General features: G+C 41.2%; 1 protein-coding gene across 3 annotated transcripts in view; it reads right to left on the bottom strand.

The window, feature by feature from the left end:
* Positions 1 to 19868, bottom strand: part of gpc6a (glypican 6a) — a 210728-nt gene that overhangs the window by 28402 nt on the left and 162458 nt on the right. For 2 of the 3 annotated variants that reach the window (XM_056258661.1, XM_056258663.1), the window contains exon 7: positions 18979 to 19008. The exons of the other annotated variant lie outside the window; for it this stretch is intronic. In XM_056258661.1, coding sequence (XP_056114636.1) covers positions 18979 to 19008 — 30 coding nt within the window. The remainder of the gene's footprint in view (positions 1 to 18978; positions 19009 to 19868) is intronic. 3 annotated transcript variants of the gene reach the window in all.

Raw genomic sequence — 19868 nt, 5'->3', positions numbered from 1 at the left:
CAATCAATACTGTGCAAATAGCCATTTAAGGCCTATCAGGACATCTCACTTTATGAAAGGCTTTTTGTGTTTTAACTGGAAGAGCTCTTGGTCGACTTTAGCGAGAGTGCTGGTCTAAAATGGCTATTTTTTTCATGTTACATTCTCGGCCTTTCAACAAACCGCATGCATGTCTATCACGGCTACACCCATGTCCACTGAGAGCGGCTTTGCATGCAGTTTTAGGTTAACCAAACAAAGTTAAATCACTTTGGAATGATGTGTATATAATGTGTTTTCACTGTAATTCTCCACTTGTGAATTTACTTCTCTTCCATGTTCTATTGCGTCAAACGTCATCCTGTAATACATTCCAAGAAAAATGTGAGCTTTATGAATTCCAGACATAAACACGTTTACTCCTGAACAGCAGAGGTTGTTGCAAACGCAGCTCAAACGGTGGAAAACAGCCATGAATTATCTTCAGCCAGCAGGACTTCACATGTCAAGTGTGAGAGTCTTTTATGGCTTTTATGGGCTGTTTTTGCTAATCCAGTGTGGATCTAACACTCCAACCGAGGCCCGTAACGACACCTGAAGGTGCGATCTAATCACCACTCCTCTCTGTTTGCATTTTATTGCCAATTTAGCTCTGCTCCAAGCGCAGATCTACAGCGATTGTGAAATTTTAATGCAAGTGTTTTTTTTATTGCGTCTTTTCCAGGACTTAATGAAAATAGCTTCTGATCATATTGAACATTTATTATGCTTGTCTTCTTGTTTTATGGATTACTAAATGGTTGATGAATTGTCATGGAACAATTTCCACAGACAAAATATTGATGGTCATAAATAACTACTGAATGACTACCATGTTCATATAGCCTACAATGGTGGTACCGTGGTACATACATAATCAAATCCAAACATGGTAATACATGCTAAGATTAATTAATTAACCCCAGTCCACCAGACAACATATTGACTATGATAAGTACAATACTGAGCGATTGCCATAATCATGTACAATAGTACCATGTCCAAAAAACAAAGTAATACTATGGTCATTTTTATGAAATATTTTGTAATTAATGAGTGATTGTGATACTATTGCCATATTCAAATGAGTACCATAGTATGTCTACAAGCAAACACATATGCATATCCATGTTCATTTTGTAACTGTGATAAATACCATGGCATATCCATCCAAAAATATAGTAACATGTCCAATAGGAAACCTTTTAGGATATAACAGGTTAACACACTAGTTAGATTGATATAATCAGCACAAAACTCAGATTGTTTCAGCACTGTGCTCTTTTGCAGAAGCATCAAACACATCTCTAATTGAGCAGAGAGCTTTGCCTTACTGACCTCCCATCATGCCTTTCAAGAAGACACAGAGCGTGAGAGGGAGACGCTTTCCAACCCACAAACAACTGAACAACAAGAGAAAGTCAAGAGGAGATTAAGGAGATGAGGCTTTTTGAGGTTCCTCTGTGGCTCAGAGGAGTGGGACGTCGCTTGATCAACAAAGGAGGAGGGATTCTGCCGGCACCCTTTTGCCAGGACATGAATGGATTTTCCACTGGCATGATATGTGGGGAATTGCAAGTTCAGGGGGAAGGTAGACACCATGAAGAAGAGGCTATTGAGATGCACTGCCAGTTAGTGTGACATCAGGGGTTTGATTACATTAAATGAATCTTATTTTGAATAAAATATGGCCTGCAATAATGAAGGGTACATGGATGGGGTGACAAATGCTTTGCCCTGAAATCAATCAAGAGTGTTTAAATTACCCCAATTATGCATTTTCAGATATTACCTTTTAGTGTGTAATAGATGTTTGTGAATTTAAAAGGTCTACAAAGTTTCAATGATCAAAGTGCTGATAAAAATGATTGGCCGTTTCTCAATATGCATTCTTGAGAGATCTTGTGTCCTTGTGTTCTCGTACTACGCCATCATCAACTGTCGAAGTTCAATTCCAGTCCTCAAGAACACAAGTTTGTTCTTTGCGTTCTTGAAATTGAGAAAAAGCCATTTTCTCCTAAAAGGAATAACCGATTCTGAACTGTAGTCATCAGTAATTCCAGTCTTGCTTCCAGCATAAACCTACCTAGGTTTGTATGGGATGATTTTAGTCTCATTATGATTAACACGTACAAGCACACTATCAATGAACTTGATGCATGTTGCAGAAATGTTTTATCCATGCCTTTCAATTTGCGTGTGCAAAATTAAAAATTGAATGAATGTGTAGCAATTTGTACAAATAGAGACATTTTTGTGAATACAAATGTTTTCTTTTGTATTAGTATATCATAATTTGTGCATGCAATAAAGAAGATGTGCATGTGTGGATCAGGTGACACGCGTGCATTCATTGAGTTCTTTACTGAGTCGATCTCATTTGATTCATTTTGATTTTGAGACTTTCATTTCGCGGTTTTTAAGCATTTCACAACCCACACACAAACAACTACAAATGAATAGGCCTGGTGCTAATTATTAATGTGTGCACAGCTACCCATTTATTTGACAAATTCACAAATGTGCGTCGCTACATTTAAACTAATACAATACAACTTGTGTGTGCACAATCCAGAATCACATGAATGTGCAGCATTTTGTACAAATAGAGACATAGTTGTAATACAAAACCTCAATTTTGTATTTATCTAGGCCAGAATTTGTGCATCCAACAAGTAAGATGTGCATTTGTGGATGAGGTGACACGCATGCATTCATTGACTCGTTTCTGAGTCGATCCTATTTGATTCATTTGGATTTTGAGACTTTCATTTCGCAGGTTTCGCCTTGCACGATCCACACACAGCTGTCTGAGAAAACCTGCTACCACTAGATGGCAGTATTCTGCTAAAACCGACAACGGCAGCGTAATCAAGCGTGATCCCCATTTAAAACGCTTAATGTGAGTGATATTGAAGCACCAAATTTAGTACACAATATAGGCCTACTACCTTATTAATAAAGAATACTTTATAAAGGCAATAAGATTATGATCAAATTCAACACCCATAGAAAACCATTATAAAACGCTTCACGTGCAATAGCGCATTGCATGTTCAATAAGGTGTAGCCTATCGGCTACTGAGTTTAATATCACCGTGTTACTGCATTGACGTTAAGCTTTTTCGTAATAATAGGCTCTATGTGAGGAAAACTATAGCCTACATACAAGAGGCTATATGAACGTGACGCGCAACGTTTCACGCTCCTGAGCCTGTTAAAAAGAAAAAGCTTAATATGAAATTTCGCAGTTGCGTTCATATTATAGGTTTATTTTTTTATGACTACACATTGTAGGCTATACAAGCTTTGGAATTTGAAAATGTCTGTTTTTACAAGACGATTTTCGCAGGACATTTGTTTTCCCTTGACCCTTGCCACTGTTATATAGTCTTACTATAGCACGATGAGTTTTAACAATATGCAACCATGTATATCGACATTAAATATGAATTGAAAATCACCTACGTGTGTGTGTAGCTGCATACATGAGAATGTTTTGACGCGCTACCACAGCTCATGATGCACAAGGGAACGTCTGCCAATTCCACTAACTGCGTTAAAACGTATAATTTGTTTAATTAAAATAACTTTTAATATTTAAAAACAGACATTTTCAAATTCCAAAGCTCGTAGGTTCCTGTAAGACTGACTTACAAGTAAAATTTGAACAATACTTCCCTTCATGTAGCCTGTATTCTGCAGAAAAATAATGTAATTCACCAAAAGCGTTTTTTCATGTTCAAAATGTTCCTAGTGACTAGACTGGCTTACTACAGGTGAAATTGTCCCAATATATCCCTTCATGTAGCCTATTTACAGTAAACAATTACTTTTTTATAAAAAAATAAAAAAAATACTGTAATTCACCAAAAGGGTTTTTGGTACTACAGGTCAATAATGCAAAATCTCTCTGTTACGGGTGTGGTGCAGGCAGAGGAAGAGGCAGCAGTCAACAGGTCCAATTCAAATATAATTTACTCAAACAAAACAAGGATCACGGGAAACAGCAACACACCATACACAAACGTTACATAAACGAGAACCGACAAGGAGTGAGGGAGAACACAGGGTTTACATACACAGAGAACAGATTAGGGAAACAAGGCACAGCTGGGGCAAATGAACTAGACACAGGTGAATAAACTAAACACTAACGAGGAGCGGGAAACTGGAAACAGGACTGAACCAAATACACAAAGAACGGGGGAAACACAGGACATACATGTAACATTAGCTCCCCCTCCTGCAAGGCGCGTCCTCGCGCCGAGTAACATCAATAAGGGTGGGGGGGTGGGCGCCCTGGAGGCTGACGAGGGAGTGGCCTACCCGGAGCAGGAAGCCTCCAGGGCGGAGCAGGACATGCAGGAGGCCAGGGCGGAGCAGGACGTGCAGGAGGCCAGGGCGGAGCAGGACGTGCAGGAGGCCAGGGCGGAGCAGGACGTGCAGGAGGCCAGGGCGGAGACTTTCCCTCGGGTGGCCAGGGTGGAGACTTTCCCTCGGGTGGCCAGGGTGGAGAGGCCACTTCAGGTGGCCAGGGTGGAGAGGCCACTTCAGGTGGCCAGGGTGGAGAGGCCACTTCAGGTGGCCAGGGTGGAGAGGCCACTTCAGGTGGCCAGGGTGGAGAGGCCACTTCAGGTGGCCAGGGTGGAGAGGCCACTTCAGGTGGCCAGGGTGGAGACTGTCCCTCGGGTGGCTTATATCCCCCCCCCAAAATTTTCTTGGGGGGAGTGACGGGTTCAGAGACAGGCTTGGGGGAACTGGACGGGACCAGCGGAGAAGGCACGGGAGGACTGGACAGGACCAGCGGAGAAGGCTCGGGAGGACTGGACGGGACCAGCGGAGAAGGCTCGGGAGGACTGGACGGGACCAGCGGAGAAGGCTCTGGCTCGGCAGGCGCGCGGGGAAGCTCCGGCTCGGCAGGCGCGCGGGGAAGCTCCGGCTCGGCAGGCGCGCGGGGAAGCTCCGGCTCGGCAGGCGCGCAGGGAAGCTCCGGCTCGGCAGGGCTGCAGGGAAGCTCAGGCTCGGCAGGGCTGCAGGGAAGCTCAGGCTCGGCAGGGCTGCAGGGAAGCTCAGGCTCGGCAGGGCTGCAGGGAAGCTCAGGCTCGGCAGGGCTGCAGGGAAGCTCAGGCTCGGCAGGGCTGCAGGGAAGCTCAGGCTCGGCAGGGCTGCAGGGAAGCTCAGGCTCGGCAGGGCTGCAGGGAAGCTCAGGCTCGGCAGGGCTGCAGGGAAGCTCAGGCTCGGCAGGGCTGCAGGGAAGCTCAGGCTCGGCAGGGCTGCAGGGAAGCTCAGGCTCGGCAGGGCTGCAGGGAAGCTCAGGCTCGGCAGGGCTGCAGGGAAGCTCAGGCTCGGCAGGGCTGCAGGGAAGCTCAGGCTCGGCAGGGCTGCAGGGAAGCTCTGGGCTGGGTTCATGGGCTGTAGTTGATGTGTGTGCTGCCCACACACACAAAACAGCCACGGACACCACAATGAGCGCTGTGTCTTCCAGAGCAGACTCAAGTGCAGCATGAATGGGCTCCAGCGCAGGATCAGCGGGCTCCGGCGCAGGATCAGCGGGCTCTGGCTCGGATTGGCTGGACAGAACCAGCGGTGCAGGCTTGGCTGGGCTGGACGGAACCAGCGGCGAGGGATTGGCTGGGCTGGACGGAACCAGCGGCGAGGGCTTGGCTGGACTGGACGGAACCAGTGGCGAGGGTTTGGCTGGACTGGACGGAACCAGTGGTGAAAGGTCGGCTGGACTGGACGGAACCAGTGGTGCAGGCTTGGCTGGGCTGGATGGAACCAGCGGTGAGGGCTTGGCTGAGCTGGACAGAACCAGCGGTGAAGAGGGCTTGGTGCTGGACAGAACCAGCGGTGAAGAGGGCCTGGTGCTGGACGGAACCAGCAGCGAAGAGGGCTTGGTGCTGGACGGAACCAGCAGCGAAGAGGGCTTGGTGCTGGACGGAACCAGCGGTGTAGAGGGCCTGGTGCTGGATGGAACCAGCGGCGAAGGCTGCTCTGGGCTGGACGGGATCAGTGGTGGAAGCTCTGGATCTATGCTGGACGGGACCAGCGGTGAACAAGTCTCAGCAGGATGAGACTCACGATTATGCTTCAACACCCACTGCACATACTTCACAAAGTTCCCCCGAGGCCCATCTCCGGGCAGGCGTGCCTTGGTCTCAGCATTGAGACCTGCCCGGAAGAACACACTGAGGCTGGTGTCATCATAATGAACATATGGTACTAAGTTCAAATACCTCAGTGTGTGGGCCTCGAGGGACAGATCCTCCTGGGAGAGAAGCAGAATCTCTACTGCTGCAAAATCCATTCTCTTCTCTTTTTCTTGGTCGGTTCTTCTGTTACGGGTGTGGTGCAGGCAGAGGAAGAGGCAGCAGTCAACAGGTCCAATTCAAATATAATTTACTCAAACAAAACAAGGATCACGGGAAACAGCAACACACCATACACAAACGTTACATAAACGAGAACCGACAAGGAGTGAGGGAGAACACAGGGTTTACATACACAGAGAACAGATTAGGGAAACAAGGCACAGCTGGGGCAAATGAACTAGACACAGGTGAATAAACTAAACACTAACGAGGAGCGGGAAACTGGAAACAGGACTGAACCAAATACACAAAGAACGGGGGAAACACAGGACATACATGTAACACTCACCTGACTATCACTAGGAATGTACTACAACCTTTGGAACATGAATAGAAAAACAATTTACAGTAATTATTTTTTTGTTACAGTTCAATCGAGATATTGGCTGGACATACAGTAGGCTAAGTCCGTCTGTCCACTAGGCATTTACTATAACCTTGGTATCGTTCATTTGAATTAATGACTGGACGTTTATATATTTTTGTTTGACTGTGAGTGGAATTTGCAGATGGTCCCTTTAGAAAATGCGGCGAATATCAAACCTAAAACTTACTTTACTGCGCTCTCGGAGCAATTGCTCTCCCCTACACATGCAAAGTTAAACGCAACTGCAGAATTTCATGTTAAGCTTTTTCTTTTTAACAGGCTCAGGAAGGAAAACACATAGAGCCTATTATTACGAAAAAGCTTAACGTCAATGCAGTAACACAGTTATATTAAACTCAGTAGCCGATAGGCTACACCTTATTGAACATGCAATGCGCTATTGCACGTGAAGCGTTTTATAATGGTTTTCTATGGGTGTTGATCATAATCTTATTGCCTCTATAAAGTATTCTTTATTAATAAGGTAGTAGGCCTATATTGTGTACTAAATTTGGTGCTTCAATATCACTCACATTAAGCGTTTTAAATGGGGATCACGCTTGATTACGCTGCCGTTGTCGGTTTTAGCAGAATACTGCCATCTAGTGGTAGCAGGTTTTCTCAGACAGCTGTGTGTGGATCGTGCAAGGCGAAACCCGCGAAATGAAAGTCTCAAAATCCAAATGAATCAAATAGGATCGACTCAGAAACGAGTCAATGAATGCATGCGTGTCACCTCATCCACAAATGCACATCTTACTTGTTGGATGCACAAATTCTGGCCTAGATTAATACAAAATTGAGGTTTTGTATTAACAACTATGTCTCTATTTGTACAAAATGCTGCACATTCATGTGATTCTGGATTTTGCACACACAAGTTGTATTGTATTAGTTTAAATGTAGCGACGCACATTTGTGAATTTGTCAAATAAATGGGTAGCTGTGCACACATTAATAATTAGCACCAGGCCTATTCATTTGTAGTTGTTTGTGTGTGGGTTGTGAAATGCTTAAAAACCGCGAAATGAAAGTCTCAAAATCAAAATGAATCAAATGAGATCGACTCAGTAAAGAACTCAATGAATGCACGCGTGTCACCTGATCCACACATGCACATCTTCTTTATTGCATGCACAAATTATGATATACTAATACAAAAGAAAACATTTGTATTCACAAAAATGTCTCTATTTGTACAAATTGCTACACATTCATTCAATTTTTAATTTTGCACACGCAAATTGAAAGGCATGGATAAAACATTTCTGCAACATGCATCAAGTTCATTGATAGTGTGCTTGTACGTGTTAATCATAATGAGACTAAAATCATCCCATAGGTTTGTAACAAATTTGCATAATGCCAGCTTATGTTCTTCATTGGCTGCTTGTGAACAACTTCTTCTTTGCCCTGCCCTGAGACTGGGAAAGACTGAGACCGGAAGAGTTTGTGTTGTCGACATGTCAAGAAGATGCTGTTTTCTTGTGCGAAAACAAATCCACTTAGATGCACCGGCACTTTGACGACTCCCGCTCGAATTGATACGGTAAAACCGACGCCATAGTTACTGTTCGTATTACTGTGTATACAAGCACTGATGAAGATCCGGAGCTGAAATCTAGATATGATAATGTGAGTTTGGTTTACAACATGTGCTGTAAGCGGTCGACCAATCACAACAGACTGGGCCAACTGACCAATCAGAGCAGAGCAGGCTCGCGGGAAGGAGGGGTTTAGAGAGACCGAATCCTTTATCGAACCATTTCAGACACTATGAGAAAATACAACGCATTCTCATCCTTTGGCGTCATATAGGTGATGCCATATGACATTTCGTCGAAATCTTACGCACATGGCATCCTTTAGCGTCAATATAACACGCACTGTTATGGGTAGGTTTAGGTCTGGGGTAGGGTACGGTTATGACGCCTTGGGTTCTGCGTCTCATATTGACGCTAAAGGATGCCATGTGCGTAAGATTTCGACGAAATGTACAAAGCGTCACATGTATGATGCCAAAGGATGAGAACGGGCTGGAAAATAGGTGACGCTGCAATAGATATTAGTACTTTCAGAACCTTTAAAATAGCATTTACAGGGGCTTTTTAAAAGGATAGTTCAGCCAAAAATTACAATTCTGTCATCATGTACTCATTACGTCATATGCTCTTTTCAATGTAATCAAATTCACAAAAAAGCACAATAAAAGTAGTCAATGTGACTTGTGCACTGTATAAAAGTCCTCTGAACTCATCGGATAGATTTGTTTGATGTATTTTTAAAATATGACAAAAATGTTCAAAGTTAATGTGATTTCTGTCTAAGATACATAACACCTGGAAATGACTCGTGCATCTGCACTCGAACCTGCATTTAAATGTACAATTGAATGTTAAATATACATTTAAGCAGGGGCGGACTGGCCATCTGGAGCACCGGGACTTTTCCCGGTGGGCCGCTGGCGAATGTGGGCCGGCCCGGTACACATATAACAAAATATATGTATAAAAAAAATGACGGAAATCATAATATTACATTTCTTTTCTACGCAAATGGATGAGGGAATCGATCGCGCGGGCGCGGCCAACAAGGAGTGTGTTTCGTGTGCATGCATGTGAGTGTATTGCCCTCCCTCCCTGTTAAGTTTGGTCTACTCCAGATTGCGTATCTTGAAACACGCCCTCTTTCACGTCCTGGAAACACACCAAGCCAACGCCGATGAACTAGCGCAGAGTTAGATGAAAGCCGACTGTGTTGTCGCCTCTCGTCGGGGTAATAAGCTGCACTTGAACACACCGAGAGAACTACAGCCGACTGTCAGCTAGAATGCGCATTCTGCGCCTGCGTGTAAATGAGATAACTGTCTATTTCTGCATATATATTCGTCTATATTCGTCATTCAAAAAGAGAAACCGACGCTGCCGGCTGCAGATACACACCGTAAACAAAGGAGTGCGTGCTTACCGTTCTGAATATCAATCCTGCTAAACACTTTCTTTATTCCACTCCTCTCATGTTAATATTTAAATATTCGCCAAGGAACACTCAGGTAATATGACGTAAATTAGAACAGCCTTCTATCTGTGCTGTTTTGACTTCTTTGCTCTCTGTTTTGCTATGATTCTCGTGCAGTGCACTGACTCGTTCACTAAGCTGAACAGCCAATCAGAGTTCCCTCTTTCACTGACATGTCGAATCGGCCGAAAAAAAGCCGGCGAGGACCAATTTCAGCCGACGGTTAAAAAAAGCATTAGAGGTAGATGCTGTGAAATGCTTCAAATTAACAGATGATACATTTGGCACGAATAGTAGCAGTTCAACAGGCTCGTCTGATGGCAATACCTAGCTCCCCCTGACTAGCTGATATGCTGTCCTGATAGTTTTATATGTTGTTTTTTAATGTTCTTCTGTTTGTTTCCCTTTGGTTTTACAAATATGACCTAATATATGTTGTGTTACTTAAAATAAATGTTTAAATAGCATTTATTTTTGTATTGAGTTATGTTTTTATGCTATAAGTGGTGTTAAAAAATATTCTGCACTTTAATGGGCCAATGTGTTATGATTTGGGATGTGGTGGGCTGCTGTGGGCCAGAAAGTCCAGTGCCACTTTTTGGTCCCAGTCCGCCCCTGCATTTAAGCAATGCAGTAAATTATTTGTAACACTACTAAACTTAATGTCACAATTAGCATGTTGCACTTCATTCAGCAAACTAGCTAAGACATTCAAAAAGAAAATAAGCATATCCATCCATGTAATTGACAAGATATTCAGCTTTCAGTGTGTTTGCTATTGAAATGTTGCTAATATTCCTGGAGATGTTGCTGCAGCCAGTTTCACAGCAGTGTTGATTAGTTTGTGAGATGTACCCTGCTAAATGAAAGTGGAAATGTGCCGTTAAACACTGTGCAAACGGTTCATTGTTATTGACATCAAACCTTGAACGTCTAAGGCTGCACATTTAAATGTGAGGAGGCAAGAACAACAGCTTATCTTATACAGCTCTGTTTGTTAAGCCTTTGTGTCCAAATAAAGGGTGAACGATAGCCTGGTTAGAACCAGACTATTCTCAGTTGTAACTGAGTTATGGTCTGGCAAAGCGTCATAGACAAATCATTTCCAGACGGGCGTCACCAAAGGATGTCGCGGATAGACCTAAACCCAATCAGAGCGATGAAGGAGATGACGTATGCAGAGAAACATCTCCGAGTGTTGTTCTTTGCTCGGGTTTTAACTAAAAGGAAACGTCCAAATTGCTTAAAACAGACGCGATAGCTGATTTGAACGAGTGATGTTCGACGACGGCATCCATCTTTGTAATGTAGGCTACAAAATCTGCTTCAAAATCCCAGCGCTGTCGTCATCGTGTAAAGCCCGCCCCAGCGTTTCTGATTGGTGCCGCGATTTCGGCGGATTGGAAATGGGCTTGAATGAGCTCTTTGCCAGACTAACTTTCAGAGCAAATCTAAATTTGCCGGAAGTTGTCTGGGTTTTCCCAGGCTAGGTGAATGACTTTATTTTCAAAAATTCCTTTTATTTTAAGACTTTGTGGATGACAAACAGCCTGACACTCATCATTAAGCTAAGCAAAACACAATATGCGCACTGTAAAAAAAGGTTAATTCAATGCATTACTTGCCATTTCTTTTTGAAATTGACTAGCAATTTCAGAGTGAAAATTCTTTTCCAGGGTGGTTGTTTATTTAAATACGGCATAAGGCACAATAAAATATCTATAATTATATGACTGAGCTGGAAGGATGTTGGTTTAGAAAAGTCCATTTCTTGGGTCCTCCCCTGAAAATGTCTTCTCCGAGGTGGTTAGGAATTGCCCACATTTATGCCCGTTGTGGTTATCCTGCTCATAAAAACATCTGCTGAATCTGCAAAACAGCATGACGCAGCAGCATGCCATGCCACGGAGGAAAAAAAGAGCCCGCTGACTGCACTGGCGTTTTATTCACCCTACTCAGCCGCACGGTAATTGTGGCTTTGGGGGAATAAAATGTAGAGTGGCTATCTGAATGCACGCCTCCATTAAACTGTAACTTAAACCATCTGATGGTATGTCTTTGTGTTTTGAAGCTATTCAAACCCTTTACTGGCAGAGGCGGTTGGACGCTGTATCAGCCAGCGCTCCACTAACAGACCTTGGGTTTGCTTTTTTACAAGTGCTTCTTTCTTCCCAGCCACATCCTTTGTATTTTACACGGATTTAGCCCTGGATGCCGCGGCCTAGAGACCATAAAATGTCAACACTGATTGTTAAGAGAGAGGGTGAACGTCAACAGAGCAATAAATTACAGATTGAGAAGTGGAGGTTACACAGCCACAAAAGGAAATTGTAGGATGTCACTTTTCAAAACTTTGGTAGCTAATAACAATCTAAAATGTTTAGACGAGCCTTTCAAATTGTGGGCCATCTAAAATAGCAAGGCAGTCCATGCAAACGTACTTAATTGCAAGAAATACAAAACATTTTAGCAACAACAATGTAAAAGTACATATACATTATATATTGAATAGTGCTGTCAAATCGATCAATTGCAAATTGCTTAATCGATTAATCGATACACACACACTTTTATAAATTTATAATATTATAATAAATTGTAAATTATATAAACCAGAGTTTCTCATACTCATTCTCATCAAAGAAGCTGTTACCATAGAAAATTCCATAAATTTCCACTCAATCGACTTTTATGTATATTTCAATGTTAGTGCTGTCAAATCGAATAATCGCGATTAAGCGCATCTAACATTGAAATATACATAAAAGTTGATTGAGTGGAAATTTATGGAATTTTCTATGGTAACAGCTTCTTTGATGAGAATGAGCATGAGAAACTCTGGTTTATATGATCATACTTGAACTGAAACCAAGCTAAACCTCATATACACATAAAGAGAATGAAGTAAAAGCAAAATGAAAAAGAATAAAAAATGTGTGTAGCCTGAAAGAAAATCGTCACGGCTGAAATCTTAGCATTTTTTACTCTAATATCACTAGTGGTGTGCTAAAAACCAGCCCGAGTGTTTCAAAGTCAGGTAGGATTTTTCTATGTATGACGTTATGAATGTATTAAGGGCACAAAATCGTTGCGCTCTGGCTGACTGAGGTTATAAAAACGTCTTCATTTATTTTGCAGGATAATTACGCTTGGCATTAACAGACAAAAATGTGCCACTGGCAGCCTATAAGAGAACATGGATCTAGTTGTTTTGGTCAGAGCGCTTCTTGCCAAGTTCAACATAAAATCCCTCTGCCATATAATTAAAAGGCTAAGGTAGGATTGCATATTCCCCTTTACACTTACAAGTCTCCCAGCAGGCATTTATTCTCAAGACCTGATTCACATGAAGCCGACTGTGTAGCATGAGAATGACTTCGAGTTAACCCTGCAGACGTGGCTCACTTCTTCATCTTGTTGTAACATGCTGCTAGAGTTTCCGAAACCTCTTCACTTATTTCCATTTCTCCTCTGGCCTGGACCCACGTTTGCTGTTAAAAGCCTCCTACATGCACTGGAGATGCAGAGTATTATGGAAATGGTGCTCACAATATCTAATGAAGGCGTACCTATTTTGGTTTAGAAACAAATATCAGTTGTGTTTATTCCTGCTGGAACTCTGTGACCTTATCTTGTGAAAACGCAACGGTCATTTTTCTCTGGATGCCCTGTCATCTTTGTAGATGCTGGGATGCAAATTAGGAGCAATCAGTGCTGGGAAAACATACTAAATCACAGGTGATGATTCATAATGCAAGAAGACAGGTTTTCGGCTCATGCATCAGATAGGCATGATTTGTAGCAAAAACGCAATTGACTCACATTACACCCTACAAATCACCAGCAACCAAGACCAAATATTCACCTTATCTTCTAACCTACGTCAATCCGTGTCTGTACACACAAGCCAGAGATATCTGGAAGTCAAGTAATTAATGAGACAAGCCTTCAAGCTAGATGAGGAACAGTCCAGTTAGATGCCTACACATAATAAAGTAGGCCCACATCGAGCAAATGCCTCTGAAACATCCTCCACGATGTGGATTACCACCCATTACGCCACAGAACGTGTTTTATCAATTGAAAACACAGTCTGGCAGGACTTCTCTAAACTGAACATGCACTTCACAGACACATCCAAGAAGAAGATTGTATTGCAGGATCAAAGGTTGCTCTTTCATAGCTCAGGAGAATTAACAGAGTTCTCAGTTTTGTTTTTATGAGAGTTTATTCATTTTAAGAATTTCTTCTAAACTTCCTCTTTTAAGAGAAACAAAAGAGCCACCTACAGTACAAGTTTAGAGCTACAACATTAACAAGGGTATCAACGCTCAGATAATTCGGTCTTGGATGAATTTGATGAGAAATGTTTGAGTTCGTATTGGGACCTCTAACTTTCGATGGCAAAAAGTCTCCTTTTCTTCATTTAATATCATTCCAGTCTAGGATAAACTATTGAAGGATTAGATAAGTGTAATTTCTGTCATTTCAGGATTTAGGATTTTTGTAACAGAAAAAAGTTTTCAAAACACTTCGCAGATCAATCCTTCAATCCAAAGCGTCCGAATATGTATTCCATACTATATAGTAGGCAAAAAACAGTATGTGAGCCGAGTAGTATGTCCATATTCATACTAGTCAACGAAGAGGCGAAGAGTACCCAAACGACCAACTACTTCCAGTGAGAATCTGAAGTGTGCATACAATGGACACTTTACTATCCCATGAGGCCACGGGGGAGGATTTGTGAATAGCGGTGAAGCGACGCAACTGACGCTGTAGGACACATGACAGTGATGACTGAAGTTTTTATATACATTTTGGATATTTTATTCACGTCCTGATGTTTCCATTCCAGACTTTTTGACGAAATTACCCAATATTTGCATAAAAATTTGTGGATGGAAACCCTGATATCTGTGATGTGAACCCATAAATCTATCACTGCTTAAAGAGCATGACAGCTGAAGTTATCTACATGTATCTTCAAGTACTTTAACACACCACAAGCTCAACTTCCGGACTCTGTTTAGTGTCTTACAGCATGAAGAGCCTCGTTACTTTAAATGGCTTGTTCTCGTTCGCTCTGCTCCCAAGAGGACGTCTATAAGTCTCAAGGCTAAGTGCTTCCATTAAAACTTCAATGAGCTATAAAACCTATGTAAATTCATTTTCTTAATCATACTTATGATACTTGCTGCTTTTAGTTGCAAAAGTGCTTCCCTATTCACAGACAGGAAGATTTCGGCAGGTCTATGATCCAAATCATTTCAGACATTTAAAGCTCCAAAACCAAGAGAGTGGCTCATTTAGGCTTCATTTTTATGCTTAAAAGATTTCAACATCTGACCTTTTTTTATGGAGGCTTGATTCCACCACAGAATAAACAAATAAATAAAAAGGTAACTGCGACCGACTTTTTTCTTTAGTAATTTGTGAATTTATATCTCACAATTCTGACTTTAGAATTCACAATTGCAATTTTACATTTCACAACTCATATTAAGGACGATAACTATAATGACAACGACAAAGATAGTTTTAAAACATCTGAGAATAAAGATTTTTGGTTACACTTGATTTTGTACTTACTCAAATAAGTACGGAGTAATATTAATGTACATGTACTTACAGTACTATAGAGTTACGGTTAGGTTTAGGGTTTGGTTTAGGGATAGTTACTTGTAATTATACATCATTTACTGTTATTACTATAGTAGGTACATGTACACTCTAAAAAATGCTGGGTTGTGTCTACCCAAATTTGGGTCAAATATGGACAACCCCAAATGTTGGGTTAAAAATGTAATTTAAAATTGTAACCCAACTTCAACTTTCACTTTCAACTGTAAATTGTTTAATTACATTTTTAACCCAACATTTGGGTTTGCCCATATTTGACCCATATTTGGGTTGAAACAACCCAAATTTTTTTAGAGTGTATTGTAGTAACATGGAAATTAAAAGTGTTACTAGCTTTTTTTTCACAATTGTAATTTTATATCTTACAATTCTGAAAGAGTAAGTAAGAATTGTGAGATAAAATGTTGCAATTACCTTTTTTTATTTTTCTATACCGTGGCGGAGACAAGCTTCCATTCTTTTTTGTTCACTTTTTTAATTTCAGTGACCACTTGACATGTATCATAACAGTGAACAATGACCATAAACAAAACACAACTGCTAAAACTTCTTAACAGAGATGGAAACTCAAGTCGCACTTAAGTCGCAAAAAAATGACATGCGACTTGACTTGGAATTGAAGACAGAGACTCATTTTGGTATGGCATTCCCGATTACGTTCTCTTTAGTACCCCACATGAAACACAACATTTTACAATTCATTCTTAATTCATTCATTCCCAATCAATATATCCAGCAGCAAACACACCAAGCCAGCGTTATTATATATCCTACACATGTGACGCATCTGAAGGCATATTCATCACCTATCGAAAGTGCTGTTATATAAACGAACAACAAACAGTAACAATATAGCCAAGTCTTACCTTGTGATAATTTTTGTGTCATTTCATTTCAAAAGCAATCATTTAATCCAAAGGGGAGCTGCGGCCTGCTTGCTGTCCATTTTCAAGAAGTACACATCTCCATGTCCTTTTCATGTTTTTTTCACCAATTATTTGCAACCATATGCAAATAATATCCAACTTTACCACGTTAGCTTGCATATGGACTGGACGGACACTTTCACACAAATTTTGTTCCACAGATCGGTTTGTTGAGTTATTATATCGCCTTATAACAGAACTATTGCTAAAAATAGAACAAAGACTTGAGACTTGGCTTTTAGGGACTTGTGAACATGTCTTCTTTAAATGTAAAAAAAAAAAACCCATTCACTATGTCGATAGAGATCTTTATTTTATGAAGGACGTCCACCCTGCTCTCGTTTAAAAGTGCAACAGCCTCCAATACGCTTTTGTTCCCCGAGGTTAGCAGCAGTGGCTCTTTTACGACTCAAGTCATGTACACAGTGATGAAAATAAATTGGGTGTAGAGGAGAGACCCACGAGTACGGTTGCCAGACGCGCACAGGAAGAATCAATGTAGCTGCAATACTGCGTTTTGGCGAGGGCTCAGACAATGCATCTTTACATTTCAGTCCGATGGCCGACGCGTGTTTACCTGCTGATATCAGACCACAAGCACACTCGCTCATTTGCACTCTTTTGTCAACCGTACTGCTGATTTCTATAGTTGTTGCGATGTTTCCATCACAAACTGGCTCATTAAAGCACGAAAAACAAGCAAATGGGTGATAAGCAAGTGTTGTATGGTTAGCCATCAAACCTTGGCAAATCTCTGGGGTTTGTGTCTATTAGCCAAGTCTGAAAAGAGCTGGAATGGGCCTGTGGCTCCTGTCTTTTATAGCTGAGAACTAAATGCATCTCTGATACAGTCGGATAATAAACAGAATTGGTTTCATTTGGGCAACATTGCTCTTCATAAACATCAGAATGGGACAGCGGTGAAACTGAGATGAGAATGTTCATTCGTTTACCGTTTAAACACTGGTGTCACAATTGATTTAATGACTACAGTTGCACTTTGAATTAAACTGGTCAGCTGTACAAAATGCAAATGGTGTAATGTAGCCTACTGCAGTCATCGTGCAATGAAGGACCACATGCAAATTGTGTACAGCCTCACAAAAAAAGTTGAGTCTGCCATGGCTTTCTGCCCAGCTGACAGGGAACGTTCTCAGAACTCTGGCTAACATCCTGGCAATATATTAACAAGTAACGTTAGCAGAGCGTTCATTTAAAGTTATCTGGTCTTTAAGAATGTTCTCTAATGGCTGAAGCCTAAATCCAAGTCGCGTAAAATAAATAACGCATTCTACAGAGACCCTAAAGGGTACGGTGTATTACGTTCAGAGTGTTTTGTTGGTCTCGGTAACTGTAGGGTGTTGAGTTATCTGCGTTGTCAGCCGCTCCAAATCCTCTGTTATGAGTAACGCTGGCCGAGAGCAGCACAAAGACTCTGTTTCAAGACTTTGCTTCTGTAAGGACAATTTCAGTATTGGGGGGGGGTTAAGATATATGAGGCTTTTTGTAATTTAGCTAACCTTTTTTCCAAGCAAGCAACTGATAGGATATTTACTGAACAATCCCTCGGGAGTAACCTGAGCTTAAGCGCTACTTATTTATACCACGCACACACACACACACACACACTCACACATAGACACAAGCACGCTGCTCAACACACACACACACACACACACACGCTGTTCAAAAGTTTAGGGTCGATAAGATGTATAATTAAAAATGGTGAAAAAAACCCAACACAGTAAAGACAATAATAGTATGCTTCTTTTTTTTTTACAATTTAAATCTATTGTTTTCTATGTGATTATATTTTAAAATGTAATTTACTCCTGTGATCAAAGCTGAATTTTCAGCTTCAGTGTCACATCATCCTTCAGAAATCAGTCTAAAAATGTAACAAATTATTTTGTAAACTAAACATTTCTACACTTTTGATCACTTTTGATTAATTCAATGAATAAAAGTATTAATTTATTTCCAAAAAAAAGACAATAAGAAAACAAAAAAAGTTACTGACCCCATACTTTTGAACTGTAGTACTTCCCTCTAAAAAATGTTGGGTTGTTTCAACCCAAATTTGGGTCAACTATGGACAAACCCAAATGTTGGGTTAAAAATGTAATTAAACAATTTACAGTTGAAAGTGAAAGTTGAAGTTGGGTTAAAATTTTAAATTACATTTTTAACCCAACATTTGGGTTTGTCCATATTTGACCCAAATTTGGGTTGACACAACCCAGCATTTTTTAGAGTATTCCTCTGACCATATTGGAAGTAACAAAATAAAATCAACAGTTATATTTACAGGACTTGTTTACAAAAAATACAAATTCTGTCATCATTTACTCACCCTCATACTAGTTTATGATGCTTTTGTGTCTTTTTTGAAGGCTGAATACTTCAGTCCCTGCGTGCATTATTTGCAATAAAAAGACTGGCTACCCTTTAATGAGAGGATGATCCATTATAGTCCATGTCTACAACTTAAAGTTTGCCAGCACGGATATACAGTGCATTGCTACTCAGAAAGTACACCAGCAGATGAAGGAGAGGGGGAAAGATGGAGAGAAGGCTGGAAGCCACAAGACAAATGACGGAGGTAAAGTGAGAGGAGGGTTGGACGGCTTACGCTGTGTTGCATCGTCCTCCAGACAATCCTCTGGGATGCGGAAGCAAAAAAACAGAGGAAAAAAGGTATTTCATTGAAAGTGGAGATGAGAAAGAGAGAAAGAATACCACGGGAAAACACATGATAAATATGCATTAGACAGAAAAGCAATATGCACGATTACATTTGATGAATGGCATTGCTGGGATATTCCATCCCATTCCCTCGGTCTCTGGAAAAAAACCGAAGCAAACACAAACGCTTCTCTCTAACTCAACATTTATTTAACCGTCACATCTCTCCATTATATATTTGAGGGTTTACTTTAAACTCATCCAATGCACAAACGACTGGAGAAAAAAGTACTTGCCCATATTGGATAGATTAGAAAGTCATTTTAAATGAATTCTCACAGTAAGCCGGGGGGTAAAATAACATTATGCACAAATGCAATCTTGTTCTACTTTTAAGGCCAATTCATATTTTCATCTATTCTTGTTAAGTATTATGAGTTAGAAGACTTCATTCCAGTAGAGTAACTCAAGCACACTTAGACACTTCATCAGAAGCCTAAAAACTGGGGAGGGTTAATAATTAACAACAAAAAAGAAAACTTTATCCAACTTTACTAAACCTGACTTCATTTCTATGTGATTTAACCCTTAAAGGTGAAGTGTGTAGGATTTGCTATTGTAAAATACATTCTCTAAACCAAGTTTATTGTTTATTGACTATTACTATGCCATTCATGGGTTTATCTCCCCCACAAGTGTGAAGATTGAGCACCATCTAAACACTGAGAGCGGTCCGCTCAGATCTGTCAATCACTTTCCAGCTCAACCTATCGTGAGAGTTTGGGGCGTGGCTACTGCAGTAGGCGGAGCCAGAGGGTGTTTAGCCGCTGTGGGAAC

The sequence above is a fragment of the Rhinichthys klamathensis genome, unplaced genomic scaffold, assembly GCF_029890125.1.
Source record: "Rhinichthys klamathensis goyatoka isolate OS25496 unplaced genomic scaffold, OSU_Roscu_1.1 h1tg000157l_1, whole genome shotgun sequence".
Lineage (NCBI taxonomy): Eukaryota > Metazoa > Chordata > Actinopteri > Cypriniformes > Leuciscidae > Rhinichthys > Rhinichthys klamathensis.
The sequence above is the reverse complement of the archived record's forward strand: the minus strand, read 5'-3'. Positions and strand labels throughout refer to the sequence as shown.